Below are 23,841 nucleotides of genomic sequence, written 5' to 3' on the forward strand. Positions count from 1 at the left end.
GGACTTAGTACCGACCCCTGATGCACTCCCACCTTCACCTCAAACTCACCACTGTTCCCATCCTTCGTCCTTACAGCTGTGCGTGCTCTTTTGTACATTGCCATCACTACTCTGATCAACCATTCCTCCACTCCTAACTTCCTCAATCCCCATGTCAATACTTGGCGTGGAACCCGATCGAATGCTTTCTCCAGATCAACAAACCCAAGAAACAACTTCTTCCTCTTCTCCATGTACTTCTCCTGCAACTGCCTCACAATGAAAAGCGCGTCTGTCGTTCCTCTTCCTGACATGAATCCAAACTGCATTTCGTCGATCTTCACTTTCTTCCTTATCCTCCTCTACAACACCCTTTCCAATACCTTCATTCCATGCTCCAATAACTTTATCGCTCGGTACGAGCCACACTCCAGAGGGTCACCTTTCCCCTTGTATAGAGGGACGAGGGTACTCAGTTCCCAATCCACTGGAATGCGGCCTTCTTTCACCACCAGATTACAGATCTCTGTCATTCTCTTCACACCCCAACTTCCTGCTGCCTTCAACATATCTCCCACAACTCCCGTCGGCCCTCCCGCTTTTCTACCCTTCATTGCTTTTATCGCTTCCTCAACTTCCTTCTCAGTTATCTTCTCTGCCTGTCCTAAAACTGGGTTACTCTCTATGTTGCCATCCCATTTGTTCTCTGTATTCAACAGCATTTCCATATATCTTTTCCATCTTCCTTTAATTCCATCTGGGTCGACAACGATTTGTCCCACTTCATCCTTCAAGCAACTCACCCCCATCACATCACACCTCTCTTTCGCTATCTGCTTTGCAATCCTGAATACTGCTTTCTGACCCTCTTCCGAATCCAAGCGTTCTCCGAACATTTTCCTACATGCCTCCTGCGCCTTTGCTACCTCTTTCTTTGCAGCCTTCCTGGCTGCCTTATAACTTTCATGGTCTGCTGTTTCTGCTCCCGTACCCTTCGCCTTCTGCCACTCCTTGAACTTCTTCCTCTTCTCGTCAATCCTCTTTCCAACTTCATCATCCCACCACCATGTTTCCGAGTGCCTCGGTGGTCCTTTTGTCCATCCACATACCTCACCAACGGCTCCCAACAGACGAGCTTTCATTGACATCCAACCACTTTCAAGCTCAACCACATCATCCTCGACCCTACTCAGCCTCTCTTTTAATGCCTCCCTTACTGTCACCTCTTTCAACCTCCACACCTTCATTCTCGGTTGGTACTTCACCCGCCGAGCTCTCCTCACACCTTTCACCCTTACGTCGCAGACAACCAAGTGGTGCTGTGAAACAGCCTCCTCCCCCGGGATCACCTTTGTGTCCCGGAGGTGCCCCCTATCTCGCCTACGCACCATCAGGTAGTCAACGGTTGTCGTCGACCCACCTGACGTGTATGTAACAAGCTTATTATCCTCTTTCTGGAACCGAGTATTACAAATCAACAAATCAGCTCCATCAGCAAACTCCAAAATCCTTTCACCTTCTCCATTTCTCACACCATATCCGTAACCCCCATGAACTCCGTCAAAACCATCCATACTCTTTCCCACATGTCCATTCAGGTCTCCTCCTACCACAACTTCCTCATCTTTCACGTTTTCCATCAGCTTCTCTATCGCACACCAGAACTTGTCCTTCTCTTCATCGCTTCGACCAACCTGCGGAGCATATCCCGAGATGACGTTCACCAAGAGCTTTCCAATCATCATTTTCACCATCATCAACCTATCACTCACTCTAGTCACACTCACCACACTGTCTCCAAACTCCTCAGAAAACAGGACACCAACACCATTCATGCCCTCCAGGCACCCTTGCCACACAAACTTGTATTTCTGTCCCTGCCTACCCTTCACCATTCACACCACTTCCCTTCCATCTCATCTCTTGCACACAACATATGTCCACTCTTCTTCTGACCAATACTTCTACCACTTCTCCTGATCTCCCTGTCATTGTCCCTACATTCCATGTCCCAAACCTCAGAAACCGATTTCCACTTCGGGCTGTACCCTGCCCATATGTAGTTGTAATTGTCATGGTTCTCTTTTTTGAGGCAATGTTTTTATGGCCGGATGCCCTTCCTGACGCCAACCCTCTTAGTCGCCTCTTACGACACGCAGGGATAGGGCGTACCTATTCTTATCCAGGGTACACACCGGGAAACGTTTAACACATGGAAATTCTGGGGGGTGGGGGGGAGGGCGGCGTCAGCATCACGGCTGCGGTTTAAACATATTTAAATAATATTTAAACAAAACCATGAAAAACAATCTGGGAAAAGTCTCTGTGAGAACGTGGATTTGAGAAAGCAGGAGCAGAGGTGAAAGAAAAAAGAAATATAGGGGGCGGGGCACAAGTCGAGACGAGGAGGCCGCACGAGACACCAGGCCGCACGAGGCGCGAACAAAGAAACGACTAATTACACAAAAATTTGCAACAACTACAAAACCAAAACCAAATAGAAACACACAATAACACATACACAACAAAATACCCAGCGGAAATTTGACAAAGAAACGAACGGGAAAACTCAAACTTTGATGCCGTGGAGAGATCGAAGCAAGCCCCGTCGCTCGAGGGCAATTAATGTCTCAATGTACTCTGAAATTAAGCATAGAACAAATAAACAATTGGAGATAAAAAAGAAATCATAGAATCCTTTTGTTTAACAAAATTTAATTTTCATTTTTGACCCAGCAAGATAGTCACCTTTTGCAGATATAACCGCCGAACACACTCGTGGCATTCTTTCCACAATGGAAATCAAATATTGTTCGGCAAGTTCTTCCCAACACTGTTGCAGAAGTTCCCACAAATGTGTTGCACTTGTAGGTCGCTTTGCTTTCACCCTTCTGTCCAGTTAATCCCAAACCAGCTCGATGGGGTTTAAGTCTGGAGACTGCGCTGGCCATTCCATGATTTGAAGCCTACCGTCTTGTTCTTTTCCTCGAAGGTAGTTTTGACATAGCCTGGAGGTGTGTTTAGGGTCATTATCTTGCTGTAGGATGTACCCCTGACCAACTAGGCGTATATCAGAGGGTATTGCATGGCGCTGCAAAATGCTGTGGTAGCCCTTTTGGTTCAGGGTGCCAGTCACTCTGTGCAAGTCGCCGAATCTGGATCCAGAAAAAGAGCCCCAGACCATCACGCTTCCTCCTCCATGTGTGACAGTTGGTGTCACACACTGAGGAACCATCCTTTCACCTACTTGACGGCATACAAAAACCCTGCGTGATGAACCAAAGATTTCAAATTTTGATTCATCGGTCCATAAGACCTTCTTCCAGTCTTCAGTAGTCCACTGGCGGTGCTTCATGGCCCAGGCAGGCCTCTTTTTCTTATTTTGCCATCTTAGCAATGGCTTTCTTACTGCCTGCTTTCAAATGTCTGCTGTTCTTCTGCTCCAATCAGTTCATCCGATAATTTGCTTGTTAAAGTGGACGTCTCTCTGGCCATTCTCAGAGAGCCGCCTCAGCATCGACGAGTCTGGCATTTCACTCAAGCCGACTGTCACGGTCTTCAAGCAGCCAAACATCTGGACTGGTCTCCAATCTCTACTGCCTCTGACATCAACTCTTCCTGGGAATTCTTCCAAAGTAAACTGCTCTCTCTCATGCACAGATTTATCCCATCTCGTCTTCAGTTGTCATACCCTTCCTCCCATCCATGGTATACAGAATATTGTAGCGAGGCAGTTGCCCTGAAACAACATGCCTTTGCCTCATGGAAGGCAAATCCAACTGAAGGCAATCTCCGTCCCTTTCACAGAGCTCGGAAAAAGTGTGTGTCTACCCTCAGGAGAGCCAGGAAGCACTATCTCTCCACTCTCAGGACTGAACTCTCAAACCCGTCTCCCTCCTCCAAACCCTGGTGGCATTTCGCCAAATCTGTGACTGATGTGTGTTCCCCCTCCATCCACTCCCTTACCTCAAACCGCTGACACTGCACGTGAAAAAGCCGAATGCCTCAAAATCTTGTGTCCCAAACCCATCTCTCTCTGTACCCACCTTACCCAGCCATACATAGATGCTCCTGGACTCTGTGTCCTTCTCTCTTGACAAGGTGGAGAAGTTTCTGTCAAACCTTGACTCTGATTCTACAACTGGACCAGACATCAGCCCACGGGTCCTAAAATCCTGCTGTGGCATTCTATCTCACCCTCTCACCGTTCTTTTCATCCTCTCTTTTGCTCAAGGTCATCTGCCATCAGCTTGGAAATCAGCAAACATTACCGCTTTACATAAGAAAGGAGCAAAAACAGATCCTTGCAACTATAGACCCATCAGCCTGCTCCCAATAATCAGCAAGGTCATGGAATCCATCATTGCTTCTGATATAAAATCCTTCCTCTTCTCCAAAGGCTTGATCTCTGATCATCATTTTGGATTCAGACCATGTCATTCTACTCTGAACATGCTGCTTCTGCTGTCTCAACAATGGATGGAGGCCCTCAACGCCAAACAGGAAATCAGAGCAGTCTTCCTTCACATATCTTGTGCCTTCGATATGGTCTGGCACCCCACTCTGCTCACCAAACTCTCCTCTTATGGTATCCATGGAAACCTCCACGCATGGCTGATGGACTTTCTCTCCCGTCGCAGTCAACGTGTGGCCCTGAATGGAATTCTCTCATCTCCCCTTCCTGTTCAGGCTCGAGTTCCGCAACACAGTGTTCTTGGCCCCGTGCTTTTTTGGTCTTAATGAATGATCTCTGACTCTAGAAAATCGTCTCTATCTCTTTGCTGATGACTCCACTCTATGCAGCACCATATCTCACCCCTCAGATCGGCAGACAGCAGCCTCCTCACTCTCTGCAGACCTGGACAAACAAGTGAAACATGTCTTTCAATCCGGACAAATCTCACACTGCCACTTTGTCTCTCCGTAAAGACTGTCTGGACAACCCTCCCATCCACTTTCTGAACAATCCTCTTGAAGAAGTTCTGTCACTCAAGCTCTTGGGTCTCACTATCAGCCATGATCTTTCCTGGGAAAACCACATTTCCAAGCTGGCCTCCAAAGCCAGTCAATGACTGGGCATCCTCCATCGTGCGAAGTTCTTCCTTGGCACCTCTGAGCTCCTAACCACATACAAAGCTTTCATCCGCAGCTTGATCGAGTACTGCCCTCCCCTCTGGGCTGGTGCTCCTGCCTCATGCTGTAGAAACCTAATGCCTAAGTCACACATAGGCGGATATTTTGGCGACCACTGGCGATTTCGGGCGGTCAAATATGGTCAGGCGGCAGTATGGCGACTGCAGGCGGCCACATTGCGACGACACCCCGAGTGGGATGGCGACTGTTGAAGATCGACGACTGCATTGCGGATGCACGGCGGCAGCGTGGCGACAGTCTGGCGGCTGGATTACGACCGATGGCGGATCGCGGCGACTGCATTGGGGCCGGGTGGCGGTTTACTCCGACGTCCGCAAGACTGCAATAAGACCGCCGGCGATTGGAGACGATTCACACAACTTTTTAAATCTTTATTTCTCTATTTTACATTTCACTTTGTTCATTTCAATGATGTATGACATGAAGCATAAAGATGTTTGATGTACAATAACAAAGTTAATAAAGATGTATCATTGTAATGTAATAATCAAACTTTTCTGCAGGGAGAGAGAATGGAAATAAAGTCCAACAAATTATTTCCACTGGTCCCAAGTCCCATAAATAAAGTTTCCAAAGGACCAAAGTCCCAAAAATAAAGTTCCCAAAAGTCCCAAGTCCAAACAATAAAGCCATATCCTTGTCGGCACCACAGGACCTCACTCCACGGAGACCCTCACACCATCCTGTCTTGCCATGGAATCGTGGTATGTCGTAATGCAGTCGCCAGGCAGTCGTATCTTTGTCGCCAATGGCCGTAACTCGGCCGCCACTAGTCCTACTGCTGTCGTCGTCAGTCTCCCATAGCCGCAGGGGAGACGTGGCAGTTCTTCTGTAGTCGATATGCAGCCGCAACAGTGTCGGCCCGTAGTCGGGAAGATGCCGCAGGAAGGCCGTATGGCATTCGCATCTCTGCCGTGCTAGCTGGTGGGGCGATTGCGGAAGACTGAGCGACTGGGTTGCGGCCGCTTTACACTCTTATTACGGATACCGATGACAGTATGGCGGATTTTTTTTGAGTGCGACTGAGCGCGCCGTTTTTAAACATTTAAAAAAATATTTGGCCCCTTTGCGGCTCTTGCCGACTGCAGCCGACCTGGGGAGGATAACCACGACTACAGGCGACCGTCCATTACGGTTTCATTACGATTGTCGGCGGGTGGTGGCGATTTTTCCAGTCACCAGTAGTCGCCGACAAATCCGCCTATGTGTGACTTAGGCATAAAGCTTTCAGGATCATTGGTATCTCCAGCGATGAAGCCGATTCCGAGGGCCTTTCACTTTTCTCACCGCAGGCCGGTTGATGGTCTTTTTCTTCTACAGACTCCTTTCTGGCCTTGCTCCCCCAGCTCTGGCTGTGCTCTGTCCCCCAAATATTCCTTCAGGTCGCACAAGAACTGTCAGCAACCCTTTTCTGGTGAAACTGCCAAAATCAAGAATCTCTGCTCACCTTCACACTCTCATTTCTCCTTTCTCCCATCTCTGGAACAAACTCCCACTCTCTTCAATCCCTCATCCTCCCTCCAAGTCTTTAAAACAGCTGTGCACCACCATCTCTTATCTTACGCCATCCAAAACCTTGATCTTTTCTACCCCCGTTAATACATCCCAAATCCCTTCCCACCCCCCCCCCCTCTCCCTCTCCCTTCCACAGATCTCCTGATGCCCCTGTTCTCCACTGTTGTGCTTGTGTGCTTCCCTCTCTCCCCATCTTATCTACCCCTCTCTTTATTACGTTTTATGTGTCCGTTTATGTTTTTTGTGCTAATGTGTGTTTAATGTGCTAGCTCTTACATGAGCCTTGATCTATACAAAAAAAACAAAAAAAAAATTAAACTTGCAATATATGAATATAGACGGTCTCATCAGCTAAGGTGTGCCAATAAGTGGACTGCAAACTTTACAATTATACCGTTTCCAGTTTTCCAAAAACAGGTTTGGTGAAATTGTGCTTTACTCTGTCCATTTAGTTTCAATACACCTTTTATAAATGGAGGAGATGGTGAGAAAATTTTTTCATTTACTTTTCTGAAAACAAAACATTATCTTGCTATGTGATATCAATTTTATTGATATGCTATTATTGTAAAAAAACAAAATATATATATATATTAAAACAACAATGACTGTCGTCACATCCTGCAACACAAAATACATATTTTTCGCCTTCTCCGTTTAATAAACTCCTTCATCCTTGCCGTTGAAGGTATTACACAATTTTTCTCCGAGGGTCTTCACAGTTTGGTTCAATATCAATTACGAGTCTGACGGACAGCTGGGTCTTCCTTCCACCCCCCCCAATATATTACATAACACTTGAAGACACCTCCCTCCCCCCACTTCCAATCAACACTCGACAAAAACACAGCCAATGAAAATATGACAGAAGAAAACCTGGTCAATGTATAATCAGCAGAGGCCTAAAGGCCTGATATTTTAGACCCACCAGAAAACCAGGATGGCAGCCATGCTATTTTGTCTGGGTGTCATGGTGGGTGGAGTCAAGCAATAAATGTGGGTGGGGTCTGGCAGCTGTCTGACCAATGGCATTTCAACAATCGACCCCAACAAGAACCACAACAACAAGAAGAACCACAACAACAAGAAGAACCACAACAACAAGAAGAACCACAACAACAAGAAGAACCACAACAACAACCACAACACCAAACACATGGAGCTGTTGGAGACCTGCAACATGTCACAGACAAAACAAAACTGAAATGGATTCCACTGTTACCATGCAAATGGTAAATTCCCTTTTTTAAGGCCAATTTCCCTGCTAAAGCGGAGGTTAGCCTTGCGGGCCCCATGACAATCATGGTTCCCTTTTTGAGGCAATGTTTGTATGGCCGGCTGCCCTTCCTGACGCCAACCTTCTAGTCGCCTCTTGCGGGCCACTGTGTACCTATTCTAAAATGGGGCACACACCGGCACATTCATCCCAGCAAGCTGGTACTCAATTTGCCGACCTCAGAAGGATGACAGGCTGAGTCAACCCCCCTGGCAAAAAATCATTGATAGACCAGGATTCGAACCCAGGATGCTAAGATCCCAAGCATCATGCAAATGGTAAAGTAGATCCATTTGAAGAGTGCCCCTTTAAAGCAATAAAGCATATGGTGGTGTGCTGAGAGTATTCTTTTAATGAAAGGCCACTTTTGTTTTGAAAGACTGTCTTGAGCTTGAGTCTGACGGTCTCTCGACAGGATCTACTGTGTTGTAAACTTATTCTTCCAGGATGTACAAAGTTCATCACTCCAAAGAGCCTACAGACATTACCGTGCTCCTCTTGGTTAATTTAGCGAGCGATACCGTAGATACACGACTGCCAATGAGCTCGGACACTTCGATACTTGTGCCAAAAGAACCAGCATAAACTTGCCAAACCAGAAAAAAAAAAAATATCACATCCGATCATCAAATAACTTATTTCTAAAAATATGTCACAATTTGACAAAACTGCAAAACAGCAAGGGTCATGCAAGGACTATCAAATAATCTTGAAACCATCTATGTAGATAACACACCATACTGCTTTATATCTGTCAGGGAAGTTGGACTCTTTAATCTTTTCTTCATTTTTTTTCTTCTTCTTCAGCAATGAGTGATCATTAAAAATTGGACAAGGCTGCCAAAGTTTTACAGCAGTGGTGAAAAACAATAACATCACAAATGAGAAAACCTCTGCAGTTAAAGTTCCATTTACACTTACCACCTGCTTTGAGAATAAATTCCCCACATTCTTTCCTGAAAAGCAAAGAAATTGAAATTACAAGAACTCTCAAAACGCATTGATTAATAGTCCTCGGACAGTAATAAAAGCGAGTTGTACTGAACATTAAACTTACATTAATGTATTTGCTTCCATAGATGCACAAAACTTCTTTTTAACATCTCGGGTTGCAGTGTTAAGTAGCACATTCAAGGCTCTCACAGCCTAAACAAAAACATCAAAAAGATAACTGCATCAAATGTCATCAGAACCATCAGCAATTTGGCAGAAATGCCTCATGTATGCCCAAACTTGCCCTCTTCCCTTCCCTTACTTCCATCTTCTCCCAAACTTTTCCCTTCTCCCCAAAACTAATTCTCTGCTCCCCCTTCTGCTTCTCAATATTAATTATCCCATTACTGTTCCTTAGATCCACTCTTCATATGCACATAAGAATGGATGGCACATTATTAGCATTTACAATACCTTATTACCTCTAGTCTTATGAGGAATTTGACAGAAAGATCTGTCACTAAGCTGCTTGTCAAGTGAAAGAGGTTTTCAAAAATGTGATTTGCACCTAGGAAGGGGTGAAGAAAAGATCAAGATAAAATGTGAAACACACAGCCATTTAATAAACAGTGATCCATATGACATCCTCCAGGGTTCTTTCTTCAGTGGGAAGACATTAGTATCCTATTGGATATGGTTTCACCACAGCCAGTATACGCATCAGCAAAATACCACCAACAATCATGTTGTTAACAAATCAATGAGTTTAAATATATATATATATATATATAGTTTTATGTACAATGTACATGATGGTTTATCTTCATGTATCATATGGTAGTGTCGTCAACATTCGCTCTTCTAACAAAACCCACAAGGGAAAACCATGCGATTGTACCAGAGTGCTCCTTTACAGATCCCCAGGGGTTGGTGCGAAATAGCTTGTGATCCACTGCCTCCATGTGGAAAGCGACGGTTGCACTTTGCACTCTAAATGTGTCAAATTCTGCCACCTAGCAATTGCATGCCATTCCAAACAACAGAAGAACAAGTTTTATATGTTTCTGATGTGCCATACTATGTTACACAACGTCGGTGCTGCCAAAGCAGTTTCTTGGCAGGGTTGTTGTTGTTGATTAACGTCAGTTCTTCTCGAACAGACCTGTGGCACGCAGATAGCCAATCGATCTCCCAGTAGTGATCCAGAGATCCCTCACCTTTAAAATATTGTGCTGTTGCCTTGGCAAGGGTTATACCGGGTAGTTTGATGTTACCTTCCCAGCAGTAGTTGGGATAGGAATTTGGAATTTTACCATGGCGCCGGCAATAGCTTGCCTACGCCTCGTAAAGGACACTCTGGGATCTTTAACATCTACCAACTAACACGACGCACAGTTTAACATCCATCTGAGGGACAGCGTGTGCACGCACACGCACACACACACACACACACACACACACACACACACACACACACACACACACACACACACACACACACACACACACCACCCTGCCTGTGAAACACCAGGATGACAGTTTATAGCTGGGTCGAGATAGCCGAAAGACGAGTATGCATACATCTCGGCCATCCAGTCAGACCAAGTTTTCTATAAAAAAAACAAATAATAAATCAAACAAGAACAAATTAAAATATGTTCAGTAGAGTATATGGAGAGATCTGGTGTTGGCTTAGCGGTTAGGGTGCTGGCTTGGGATCCTAGGTTTGAATCCCGGTCGATCGCTGAATTAACGCCAGGGGGTTTGACTCAGCCTGTCATCCTTCCGAGGTCGGCAAATTGAGTACCAGCTTGCTGGGATGAATGATCCCGGTGTGTACCCCGGTTTAGAATAGGTACACCTATATATTCCTGCACATACACACCTATACAATATCCTTGCGCATCGTAAGAGGGACCAAGGGCATCCGGCCATAAAAACATTGCCTCAAACAGGGAACCATGATTGTCATGGGGCCCGCAAGGCTAACCCCTGCTCTAGCGGGGAAAAATGGCCTTAAAACGATCATTCATTTATTCATTCCTCGAGTATATGGAGAGCAAATAAATAAATAAATATATTCAAAACTTGCGCATGTGCTGTCTTGTGCAGCACTATGCAGTTTGGGACTACATATTATGCACGTATAATTAAGTCGGGGAGAGGCGGTGGAAGCTAAAATCGAGAGGGGAAAAAAAAAAAGAATAGGAAAGCAAAAAAATGGAAGGGAGGAGAGAAACTTGGGAGAATTTATAAATGTTGGAATGAAAACGAGGGGGAGGTGGTGAGGGGAGGAAGTGAATGGAAGGGAGAAAAATGCTAGCCAATTTAACTAAAAAGTGACTACCTATTAGACACATTGCGGGAGGAGGGAGGGCATAAAATTTAAAATAATATGAATTGAATAAAGTTAGAGAAAGCAGGAGGAGAGGATATAATCTGAGAGGAAATAAGAGTAAAGGAAGGAAGGAGTATGTAACATATCGACAGTGCCAATTCACAAATATTAATGCACCTGTCAGTTTATTTTCCCCATGAATAAACAAATGGAGAAAACTTACTTTCTTTACTGTATTCTGCCATCACCTGTAAGAAAAAAAGAAGAAGAACGCATTAAAGTTGAAACCATTGTTAAAATAACAAACAATGCTGTGCCTGGGGGGAGGGGCATTGCATCAGCAGCACCACAGCACCCCCAGAAAATGATGGTCAACAAACCACCACTGCCATTATTATTCTCCAGGGCCAGTGATGCAGTGCCCTCTGTAGGCTCAGGCAGGAATTTGTAATTTGTTCATGGTACCGGCGATAACTCGCCTGCTCCGCACGAAGAACACCGTGGAATCTATGACGTCCACCAACTAATGCTGGCAGATGGGACGCCCAGTTCAACAGGGACGGCAAACACACGGAGGAATCGACAGCTAACACCACAAAAGCTTTGTCTACAGAATTAGCACAAAATTTCCATTAATCCTCAAACTTCACTCATGTAATGGAGCATCAAGTGATCAAGAACTCACAATCATGAGATCAAAGTAAGTGTAAAACAAAGCTGTGAGCGAGGGAGTGACCAGTTCATGATCACCAAGGAAAAGAAATTCCGTTGCCCTTTCAAACCACTTCACCGTCTGAAGCAAAAAAGAAAGAATATATAGTTTAATCAACATGGAAAAAGTAAAAAAAAAAAATGTGTATACAGGATCAAGGCTTGTGAAAGAGCTAACATTTATCACACACAAAAAAAAAAAAAAAAATCAAACAGACAAGCAAAGTATATTATAAGGGGAGCAGTTGACAAGATGGGGAGAGAAGGGGAAGCACACAAACACAACATTTGAGAGCAGGGACAATGGCCGTTATTATTAAAGAAGAACCATGCAACATAACAAACCAATCCTTTAAAGCCTTTCCCCATGATCCTTGATCACAGATATAATATGACCCGACTGCAAAGCCGCAATGAGCCGGCGAAGCCAAAGCCTCGATTGAACTTTTCCACAATTTTTTATGCATACTTCCACATCCGCAAGATGGCGGCCTCCATGGAGCGATGTGGTGCGTCAAAGCTTCGAAATTCTCAAAGGATCCAGCAAAATCTGGCTTATTTTAATTACAAATTATAGGTGCACAAGATTGTGAATCAAAAAAAGACGGGTGAAACAAACTCCTATTGAACTTTTTCGCAATTGTTAATGCTACTTCCGCATCCACAAGATGGCGGCCTCCATGGAGCGATTTGGTGCGTCAAAGCTTAGAAATTCTCAAAGGATCCAGCAAAATCTGGCGTTTCAACATAATACGTACGCGTTCATTCACAACACCGGCTTCGCCGGCTATTATATCAGTTAATGAAAGAGGAATACCTGTAGTGGAGAGGCAAAGTATGAAAAGTATATAGAGGTGTCGCGTTATCACACACACACCACACCACACACCACACACACAAAACTGTAAAGCAAGGTAGTGGAATGAAAAAGCAGCAAGGTAATCATAGGTTATATGAGGTAACCATTGCAAGGCATGAAGTGAAACATGAAACAAGGATCTTTCATAAATGGGAATTGTTGTTGCAGTCGCTGGGGCTTGTAAAAGTCATTGCCTGTGGCTGTGAAACACCAATCTGGCCCAAACAACTGGGCCAATTGCCACGAAAATTGACACATAGACCAAATTGTACATCCTGTTGAACATGGGCCACTTGAATTTTTTAAGACCATGGCTAATGATTATATCACCAAAGAAAATTTTCTATTTATGACTTACTAGCCGAATGCACCCGGCGTTGCCCGGGTTCTTTTTGAATGAATTTACTACAACAATTCAGCTTTTCCTCATGGCCATAGACGATTGACTACGATAATTCAGCTCAGCTTTTAATTGTGAAATGGGCCCAGCACGGCCGAGGCGGCCTCACCACCTAGCCTATAACCTTTGCGGGGCCCGTCCCGACATTTTTGGTTATTTTTGAATGAATTTACTACTATAATTCAGCTTTTGCTCACGGCCGTAGAAGATCGACTACTATAATTCAGCTCAGCTTTTAATTGCGAAATGGGCCCAGCCCGGCCGAGATGGCCTCGACCGGCCCCACCACCTAGCCTATAACCTTCCCGGGGCCCGTCCCGACATTTTTTGTTTTAGAGGTTTCCTCCTATCTTTCACCGTTAAAGCCTAAGTCACACATAGGCGGATATTTTGGCGACTACTGGCGACTGCCGGCGATCAAGATTTTTCGGCGACTGGCGATTTCGGGCGGTCAAATATGGTCAGGCGGCAGTATGGCGACTGCAGGCGGCAGTATGGCGACTGCAGGCGGCCACATTGCGACTGCATTGCGATGACGCCCCGAGTGGGATGGCGACTGTTGAAGATCGACGACGACTGCATTGCGGATGCACGGCGGCAGCGTGGCGACAGTCTGGCGGCTAGATTACGACCGATGGCGGATCGCGGCGACTGCATTGGGGCCGGGTGGCGGTTTACTCCGACGTCCGCAAGACTGCAATAAGACCGCCGGCGATTAGAGACGATTCACACAACTTTTTAAATCTTTATTTCTCTATTTTACATTTCACTTTATTCATTTCAATCATGTATGACATGAAGCATAAAGATGTTTGATGTACAATAAGAAAGTTAATAAAGATGTATCATTGTAATGTAATAATCAAACTTTTCTGCAGGGAGAGAGAATGGACATAAAGTCCAACAAATTATTTCCACTGGTCCTAAGTCCCATAAATAAAGTTTCCAAAGGACCAAAGTCCCAAAAATAAAGTTCCCCAAAGTCTCAAGTCCAAACAATAAAGCCATATCCTTGTCGGCACCACAGGACCTCACTCCACAAAGACCCTCACACCATCCTGTCTTGCCATGGAATCGTGGTATGTCGTAATGCAGTCGTATCTCTGTCGCCAATGACCGTAACTCGGCCGCCACTAGTCCTACTGCTGTCGTCGTCAGTCTCCCATAGCCGCAGGGGAGACGTGGCAGTTCTTCTGTAGTCGATATGCAGCCGCAACAGTGTCGGGCCGTAGTCAGGAAGATGCCGCAGGAAGGCCGTATGGCATTCGCATCTCTGCCGTGCTAGCTGGTGGGGCGATGCTGGGGCGATTGCGGAAGACTATGAGCGACTGGGTTGCGGCCGCTTTATGGTCTTATTACAGATACCGACGACAGCATGGCGGATCTTTTTTGACGACTGAGCGCGCCGTTTTTAAACATTTAAAAAAATATTTGGCCCCTTTGCGGCTCTTGCCGACTGCAGCCGACCTGGGAAGGATAACCACGACTACAGAAGACCGTCCATTACGGTTTCATTACGATTTTTCCAGTCGCCAGTAGTCGCCGACAAATCCGCCTATGCGTGACTTAGGCTTAAGGAGATTAGCGCGTGCAGACAAACAAACACTCTTTTATATATGTAAAATATAGAATATTTACGAGCAGGGGTACATGGCATTGCTGTCTCACTCCCTCTCCCCTCATTCTCTACCTCCCCAACTCCCCCCTCTCAATATTCCCATCAGCAAAGCGACGGATGGTATTTGCGAGTTGTGTGTGTGTGTGTGTGTATATATATATATATATATATATATATATATATATATATATATATATAGTTGTGGATATGAGAATGTTGTTTTTTTTTATTGTTGTGGTAAAATGTTGTTGTAAAAGGTTGTTGTAAAATATCACCCCTCCTCCCTCCGTTTGTGGTTGTATAAAGGTCAAAGGGCGTTCCCGTAGTTAGTCCATAAAACATACATGCAGGACACGATATATCTTTGTTGACAGTTATATCCTTATTATGTGTATTAGGCTAAGGATTTGTCTTCCATTAATTGAAATACTCCATTGCACCAAGTGAAATAAGATAGATTCCCTTTCATTCCCATTCCCAAAACCTCCATTTCCAACTGTGTCATTGCCATTCGCATTGCCAACTACATTTGCCGCCATTAAGCATGTGCTCAGCTCGGGGAAGAAGGGCGTGCCCGCCCATCGTCATCAAGGGCGGAGCCAGAGGGCCGTGCCGACCAATCAGGGCCGAGGTGAGCTGACCGATGGGCGTGTCCTGGACACTAGCGGCTTGATCGCCTGAGGCGCTATAAAAGCGCGCGCGCAAAAGCAAGAGAGAAGTGGTGGTTGGACCAAGCAAGAGAGAAGTGGTGGTTGGACCAAGCAAGAGAGAAAGTGGTGGTTGGACCAAGCAAGAGAGGTGTGGTGGTTGGACCAAGCAAGAGAGAAAGAAGTGGTTGGACTAAGCAAGAGAGGGAGAGGTGAATTAAAAGAGTTGAGTAAGGGATCCCTGAAAGAGCAGCAGCCACAGCAGCAGCAGCCACAGCAGCTTCAGCCACAGCAGCAGCAGCCACAGCAGCAGCAGCTTCAGCCCCAGCAGCTTCAGCCCCAGCAGCTTCGGGGCCTTGACGGCAGTTTCGAGCGGGGCCACGAAGGAACGGCGGCTGCTAAACGCGCCGATCGAGAAAGGGCGGCGGCTGCTCATCCCCGACCCGACCGTGCTGCGGTTCCAGCTGAACCTTCCTCCCCCTCCAGCCATCCAACTCCTGCCATTCCTGTCATCATCCCCCGTGTAAGTGTGCTTGTAGTCTGTCTTTTGTCTTGTCCCTGGGCATAAGTAAGCTTGTATAAGCTAGCATTGCACTGTGTCTCTGAGTTCTTCTGTAAATTATTTTATTATCGTTCCTTCTCCTTGGTTTTTTTTGGTCCTGTAAATAGCAAATAAATTATATTCGTATTCCCTATTTCTCCTTCTTCTTCTTCACATCCGTGTCGCCTTAATCTTTTCCCCATTGAATATCTGTGGCGCGATTCGGCCAACGTTCAGGAATCGGGTTAGTCGGGGTAACTGTTAGGGCCGCGGCGCCATCCGCTCGGCAAACCAACATCTTATCTGCGGTCCGTAACAATATACACACACACACACACACACACACACACACACACACACACACACACACACACACACACACACACACACACACACACACACACACACAGCATTTAATATGGATTTTTTTTTTTTCTTCACTTGGGTTTACTTTCTGAACTCAATATATCAATCTGGTGAGTTTATTTTACGCTTCAGTGATTTCTTTGTTAAAAGAACCATGTCACTGATTGTCTTTCGCAGCAAGAAGTCAATAACAGGATAATATCACAGGTGGAGTGACAAAATGTAAGGACAGGTACATTTGACGATTGGCTTCACAATCATGTATATAAGGGTTGTTGCGTTCTGTATTAGTGGAAAACAACTGCTGTACATCTACAAAAGTTATTGCCGCTTCCTCTGGAGATGGTCCGTCAACTCGACAATGCTGTTCGTCATGGAGTGGTGGCTTTACGAAATTCTGGCATGAAACAGCGTGCTATTGCTCGGTAGTATGGCATCACTCAAGGTCAGGTGTCAAAGATCCTGAAACGAAATGCTCAGAGGGGTGTCCCTTCTCCAATGCCGAGGCCAGGACGTCCCCGCAGAACCACAAGGAGAGATGATCGCCAGCTGCACCGGTTAGTCTGCAATGGCCGTACCAAGTCAGCTAATCGGCTTCGGGCTGAGTGGCAGCAACTGACAAATGTGCCTGTATCCAGAAGGCTAGTCAACCAACGACTGGTTCAAGCAGGCTATCGTGCAAGGCGTCCCCTGAGAAAGCCACGCCTGACCAGACAACACTGCCAGCGCCGATTGCAGTGGGCCAGAGAGCACCGTCAATGGCAGCTAGGACACTGGAATCACGTGACCTTCAGTGACGAGTCTAGATTTCTGGTCTATCGTCAAGATGGCCGCAACCGAGTGCGCAGACAAGTGCATGAAGCCTAAAACGAATATTTTATTGTGCCAAGAGTCCAAGCTGGAGGTGGTGGGGTGAACGTTTGGGCTGCTTTTCATGCAGGGGGCAAAACTGACCTGGTTGTTCTGAATGGAAACCTGAACCAGTTCAAGTACAGGGCCATTCTGGAAGAAACATTGCTTCCATTTGCTCGTGCAGCCTTTCGAGGAAACTTTGTCTTCCAAGATGACAATGCACGGCCTCATCGTGCTCGCATGATCCAACACTTTCTTGCTGACCGTGGTGTCGAGCATATGGAGTGGCCTGCCATGTCCCCAGAAATGAATCAGATAGAGAACTTGTGGGCAGAATTAACGCGTCAAATCGACAACTTGGACCAGCAGCCGACCTCTGTGCGTGAATTGTAGCAGGCTATTTTCACTGCCTGGCAAGCGATTTCTGTCCAAACCTTGGCAAATCTCGTGAACAGCATGCCTCGATGTGTCCGTGCTCTCCTGAATGCTCGTGGGGGTTACACGAAGTACTGAACTGTAATTTTACTGTCTGTAACCCCAGTCGTAATTTAACTTTTGTTTAAAAATTTTTTTGGCTAATGTGCAAAATAAAGAGATACTTCTGGGAAAACGTACAGAAGTTTAACACAGTACTGTCCGTGAATTGAGTTCGATATCAGTTTACATCACTTTCAAGGATCAATTTATTTACTTCGAAATGTCAAATGTGGTTTGTTTCTTTTAAAGGTCACATTAACAAAATCTAGAATAATTTCAACATAATTCTAATGAACTTTTGGTTCTAAGTCATCTTGAAAAGTAAGTTCACCCCCACAAAAAAAATATTCCATATTAAATGCCAAGTCTGTATATATAATTCTGTCAGTTGATTGTTTGTTTGCCATTTGTATTACAGTGCACAAGAAGGTAGAAATAAATGAATGACATGTTTATCTAACCATTTATTCGGGGGAAAATTATTACGGAAGTGTACAAAGCTGTTTTACTTGCAATTTTCAAAGTGCTCTCCCTCATGATAGATGCACAATTGCAGCCGAGCAGGCACAGAGTGGCACACACGCTTGGAGTTCGATATCATTTTCCTAAAACTTTGCAGTGATTTGAGCCTTCAATTCCTGAATGGTACGAGGCTTTTTACTTTTCAAACTTTTCACTCTGTGCCTGCTCGGCTGCAATTGTGCATTGATCAAGAGGGAGGGCACTTTGAAAATTGCAAGTAAAACAGCTTGGTACACTTCCATAATAATTTTCCCCCGAATAAATGGTTAGATAAACATGTCATTCATTTATTTCTACCTTCTTGTACACTAATACAAATGGCAAACAAACAATCAACTGACAAATATATATATATACATATACATATATATATATATATATACAGTGGAACCTTGACTTACGAGTTTAATTCGTTCCGTGACCGAGCTCGTAACTCAAATTGCTCGTATCTCAAATCAAATTTCCCCATTGAAATGCATTGAAATGCTATTAATCCGTTCCAGCCCCCAAAAAACCACACCAATTTTTTTTGTTACGTGTTTTTAAATAAGAAAAATGTACTTTATCTATCTATAATTCCATTAATCTCTGTGTGTATGTGTGTTTGTATGTGTGTATGTGTGTATGTGTGTATGTGTGTATGTGTGTATGTGTGTATGTGTGTATGTTTGTCTGTGACCGCTGTTTCTCGACAACCACGGGTCCGATATACTTTAAACTTGCCAGGTATATTGCTGGGGACCCGAGGATGTGCCTTTTCAAGGTTTGAAATTAATCGGACAAGTACTTACCGAGCTATGGCGATTTAGCCGTTCGCCGTTCGCTTTGGCGTTGCGAATGGACCAAACCATTGCATGTAAATAGAGGGGGGGGGGGTTCTGTGGTCGTTGCGAATGGACCAAACCATTCATGTAAATAGAGGGGGGGGGGGTTCTGTGGTCGTTACTGCCACGTGGTTTCAAAGTTTTTTTTTGTTGTTGTTGTTTGCACGCATGTTTTTTTGCACCCACCTACGGGCACGCCCTAGGATGTTTACACACACACACCCCTACACAAATTTTTTTTTTTTTTTTTTTTGGCAAGGAACGGGCACCCACGTACGGGCACGTCCTAGCTTATATATAGTACGGGCATGCCCTAGTCTATCTATAATTCCAGTAATCTCTGTGTGTTTGTTTGTACGTTTGTTTGTCTGTGACCGCTGTTTCTCGACAACCACGGGTCCGATATACTTTAAACTTGCCAGGTATATTGCTGGGGACCCGAGGATGTGCCTTTTCAAGGTTTCATATTAATCGGACAATTACTTACCGAGCTATGTCCAAAAAACGATTCAACCAATCAGAGAGCAGCGAGCTATCGCGTGTGCCGAACGTGGCGGACACACTCTGCCTCGGATGGCACATTTGAGAGCGTATTCATTTATTTCCCGTCGGCAAACTATGTTGGCGCTATGTTGGCGTTAAACGATGTTTTAAAACTAATTAAAACCCCGGGGGGATTGTCACTGTACTCGCAAGCCGTTCGCCGTTCGCTTTGGCGTTGCGAATGGACCAAAACATTTCATGGACCAAACCATTTCATGTAAAGCGTTCGCCGTTCGCTTTGGCGTTGCGAATGGACCAAAACATTTCATGCACCAAACCATTTCATGTAAATAGAGGGGGGGATATAATTTTAGATATAGATATAGTACGGGCATGCCCTAGTCTATCTATAATTCCATTAATCTCTGTGTGTATGTGTGTATGTGTGTATGTGTGTATGTGTGTATGTTTGTCTGTGACCGCTGTTTCTCGACAACCACGGGTCCGATATATTTTAAACTTGCCAGGTATATTGCTGGGGACCCGAGGATGTGCCTTTTCAAGGTTTGAAATTAATCGGACAAGTACTTACCGAGCTATGGCGATTTAGCCGTTCGCCGTTCGCTTTGGCGTTGCGAATGGACCAAACCATTTCATGTAAATAGAGGGGGGGGTTCTGTGGTCGTTGCGAATGGACCAAACCATTTGATGTAAATAGAGGGGGGGGATTGTCACCGTACTCGCAAGCCGTTCGCTTTGCCTTTGGCTTTGCGAATGGACCAAACCATTCCATGTAAATAGAGGGGGGGGATATAATTTTAGATATATATATAGTACGGGCATGCCCTAGTAAATAACAAATAATGTATAAACAAGCACGACCTCGTATATACTGTACATAATAAAAGACAATGTAAAGAAATAAACTGGTTTTATTAAGTGTATTTACCTTGAAGATCAGACGAAGATGCTGGCGGAGGTGGAGGGGATAACTTTTGCCTTTTTCGCCACACTTTCCTCGCTTTCACTTGCAGGGCGTTTAAAGAAAAACCTGTCCAACGAAGTTTGTTTCTTCCTCCCTTTCAAAATGTTTCGAAAATGAGTGAGGCAAGTGTCGTTACACAGCGCCAACGCCAAAATAACCGAAATGCGAAAACTAAAATGCAGCGCTATACGATAGAGATACTGTACGTGCACGGCAGGCAAGATAACCACGTGACCAGAACCCACCTGGCGGCAAAACTCAAAATAACCGAAATGCGAAAACTAAAATGCAGCGCTATACGATAGAGATACTGTACGTGCACGGCAGGCAAGATAACCACGTGACCAGAACCCACCTGGCGGCAAAACTCAAAATAACCGAAATGCGAAAACTAAAATGCAGCGCTATACGATAGAGATACTGTACGTGCACGGCAGGCAAGATAACCACGTGACCAGAACCCACCTGGCGGCAAAACTCAAAATAACCGAAATGCGAAAACTAAAATGCAGCGCTATACGACAAAGATACTGTACTTGAACGGCAAGATAACCACGTGACCGGGTGGCGAAAGCTCGTAACTCGGATCTCGGCTCGCATCTCAAAGCAATAAACCGCCGGAGCGACGGCTCGTATCTCGAAAAACTCGTAAGTTGGGGCACTCGTAAGTCAAGGTTCCACTGTATATTGTTGCGGATATGGGATTTGGCCTCCATCCATATCCGCTTGTAAATATTCCCCTATTTCCCCAATACTCCCCAACTATCCCCAATCCCCCATTCCCTAGTCCCATTGTCTGTAAACAACACTCTGTAGAACCGACCTTCCCCTTTTTCCCCCATTAAATGTCGTACCCAGGTCCACCGCATCTCACGGACAACTTTCGGACATCTTGCTAGTTATTCTTAGTCTATGTCAGTTAAGGACTCGTTTCCATTAATGATGACTCTTCGTTGCACCAGAATGTGATTGTATGGCACCAGTAGTAAGTTTAGGACCTCCCAATACCTCCCCACAATCTCGTCCCCGCATCCTCCCATCATCTCATGGAACTACAACAACAACTACAACAACAGCGGGGGGCGGCGCGGCGACGGCGCGGGGAGTGGGCGTCCTCACTCCGGCTTGGTTAGCCGCCATTGCCCATGTGCTCCGACGGGGTTTCCACGAAGGGGCTGACTGTCAGCTCCTCGTCAAGGGCGGAGCCCGGTAACCCCCCGCACCCAATAAGAAGCGGCGGGCCGATTCCATCTGGGGCGGAGCTAACGAGCCGAGGGCGTGTCACTCCCCGCTGGATATACGCAGCCACTTACCGGAGGTGACGAAAGATGCGCCCCCAGCTTGAGGAGAAACAGACGCCACCTTCAGCGCGACGATACCTCCCCGCATATCTGGACCGGACCGTGTGGATCCTGTCCCTGAGCCAAGGTGCACCTTGAGCCATCGATTCTGCCCTTCCTTGCCATCAATCCCTGTGTGAGTCAGTCTTGTCCCGTTTATCTGTGGTCTGTCGGGGCTAAGATAAGACCGTGTTTAAGTGCCCACCTTTCTATGCTGTACCTCTTGTCCGTGTAATCTAAACGTTCTGCAAACCCATATTATAACCTCCTCCGGAGGTCTTGAGAACTGTACCCCTGGTGTCGTGTCATTTAACCCAGCCGTTGTGTCCTTTCCTTCATTGATCTAGCGTAGCGCGATTCGGCCAACGTTCGAGTGGAATCGGGTAAACTGTGCAGACGCGGTCATACCAAACCGCTCGGTAAACTAACATCCAAAACCGCGTCTGTAACAATATATACACACACACAGTAATACCCCGGCCTACGTTAATTGGTTCCATAAGCCGTGACGTAACTCGGTTTTTGACGTAAACCGGGCGTAATGCCTTTTAGCTCTTTCACGAGCCTCGATCTTGTATACAAAAAAAAAAAAAAAAAAAAAGCCTTAAAATTAAGACAAACCGTAAAACTAGAGTAAATAACTCGCGAAAGTATATAACTATCGCTAAACCTTAAAGAACACTAAAAACACATTTTAGTCATTTTTTAATGAGTAATGAACACAATTAATAAATGAATTTGGAAAGAATAATAAATAAAATTAATAAGGTTATGTTATTCACCTTAAACATGGCGTCTCTTCTGAACACAAACACACATTTTAGCAGTCTTATCCGGCGGCGCTTTTTCAGTGACGTATGCGAGAATACGTTCCCCATCATGAATGATGGTCGATACCGTCGACCGTGGCAGCCCTAAGGCATAGACCTTGTCGCGAATCGGTAAATATCAACAGAGGGCGCTCCACCGCAAAGCATGATGTGATCGAAAAGGGGGCAAAGGTAAACACGAACCCAGAAGAGGAAGCGTCTGTCTACGATCGACACTGTGTTTACGGAAAGGAAGATGGCTAATGTGAAAGAAATTCAGCGTTTTTTGGCATTAAAATCCAGCGATTTAAAGAAATATTTGAAGGAAAGGGGGGTTCCCATTGGAGAAGAGAAACAACCTGCTTATGCAAGAACAGTTCCTGAATGTTGAAACCTCGATCGGCCATACAAATATCGCCGGGCTGGAACTTGTCTACAATGTTCGTCATCTTTACAATTTTTTTGTCCGACGTGTTTCCTCCTGTAGATTTGGAAATGTATGAAATTGTTCCGCTGGGTGTAATACCAACAAGGCACTTGAGAATAGGTCTTGACTTATATTGGCTGTACACTTGCGAACAAAACTTGGCAGTATGTCAAAAGCAGTCTGTCAAAGTGACAGCGACCACCGCCGGCGCTATTGCCCCTTTCCGATCCCATGACGCATTGCGGTTCCGATTCGCGATAAGGTCTATGCGCTATCACCGACACTTTTTAACCTTTTTCATACCTTTTAATCAGATTTAACTTATCTTCCATCGTAACCACATTACGCTTGGAAACACTAGCATTATCCTTCTTAAGACCAATGGCTAACACAGACACAGTAAAGGAATACTGTACGTCGCCTCCGTTTTGAATGAGAACCAGCAGCTGCGCGTACGTACAGTATACTTTACGTACATTTTAATATATTTTTCATGTGCTTTTTATTGTATTTTAAATTGTTTTTTAAGCTTCTTTTATTGTTAATTTATGTACAATTTTATTTATTTTAAATATATTTTTAAGGAATTTTTTTTTTTTCACGTCCGTAGGAGTGACGTAAAGTCGCACATAATGACGTTCGCTGAACTGAAATTTACTCTAGAAGAGTGGCGTAAAGTCGGATTTGACGTAGGTCGAAATGGCGTAAAACGGGGTATGACTATATCTATATATATACATATACATATATATATATATATATATATATATATATATATATATATA

The 23,841-nt window shown here is 45.1% G+C and overlaps 1 protein-coding gene across 3 annotated transcripts in view; it reads right to left on the bottom strand.

Annotated features, from left to right (window-relative positions):
* Positions 1 to 23,841, bottom strand: part of LOC137436113 (uncharacterized) — a 150,617-nt gene that overhangs the window by 103,171 nt on the left and 23,605 nt on the right. For all 3 annotated transcript variants that reach the window (XM_078786566.1, XM_068129830.2, XM_078786565.1), the window contains exons 4-8: positions 11,881 to 11,988; positions 11,419 to 11,443; positions 9,340 to 9,425; positions 8,982 to 9,070; positions 8,846 to 8,880 (exon numbers count right to left, since the gene is read on the bottom strand). In XM_078786566.1, coding sequence (XP_078642692.1) covers positions 8,846 to 8,880; positions 8,982 to 9,070; positions 9,340 to 9,425; positions 11,419 to 11,443; positions 11,881 to 11,988 — 343 coding nt within the window. The remainder of the gene's footprint in view (positions 1 to 8,845; positions 8,881 to 8,981; positions 9,071 to 9,339; positions 9,426 to 11,418; positions 11,444 to 11,880; positions 11,989 to 23,841) is intronic.

This window comes from Myxine glutinosa, chromosome 11 (genome assembly GCF_964187855.1).
Source record: "Myxine glutinosa chromosome 11, kmMyxGlut1.1, whole genome shotgun sequence".
Taxonomy (NCBI): Eukaryota; Metazoa; Chordata; class Myxini; order Myxiniformes; family Myxinidae; genus Myxine; species Myxine glutinosa.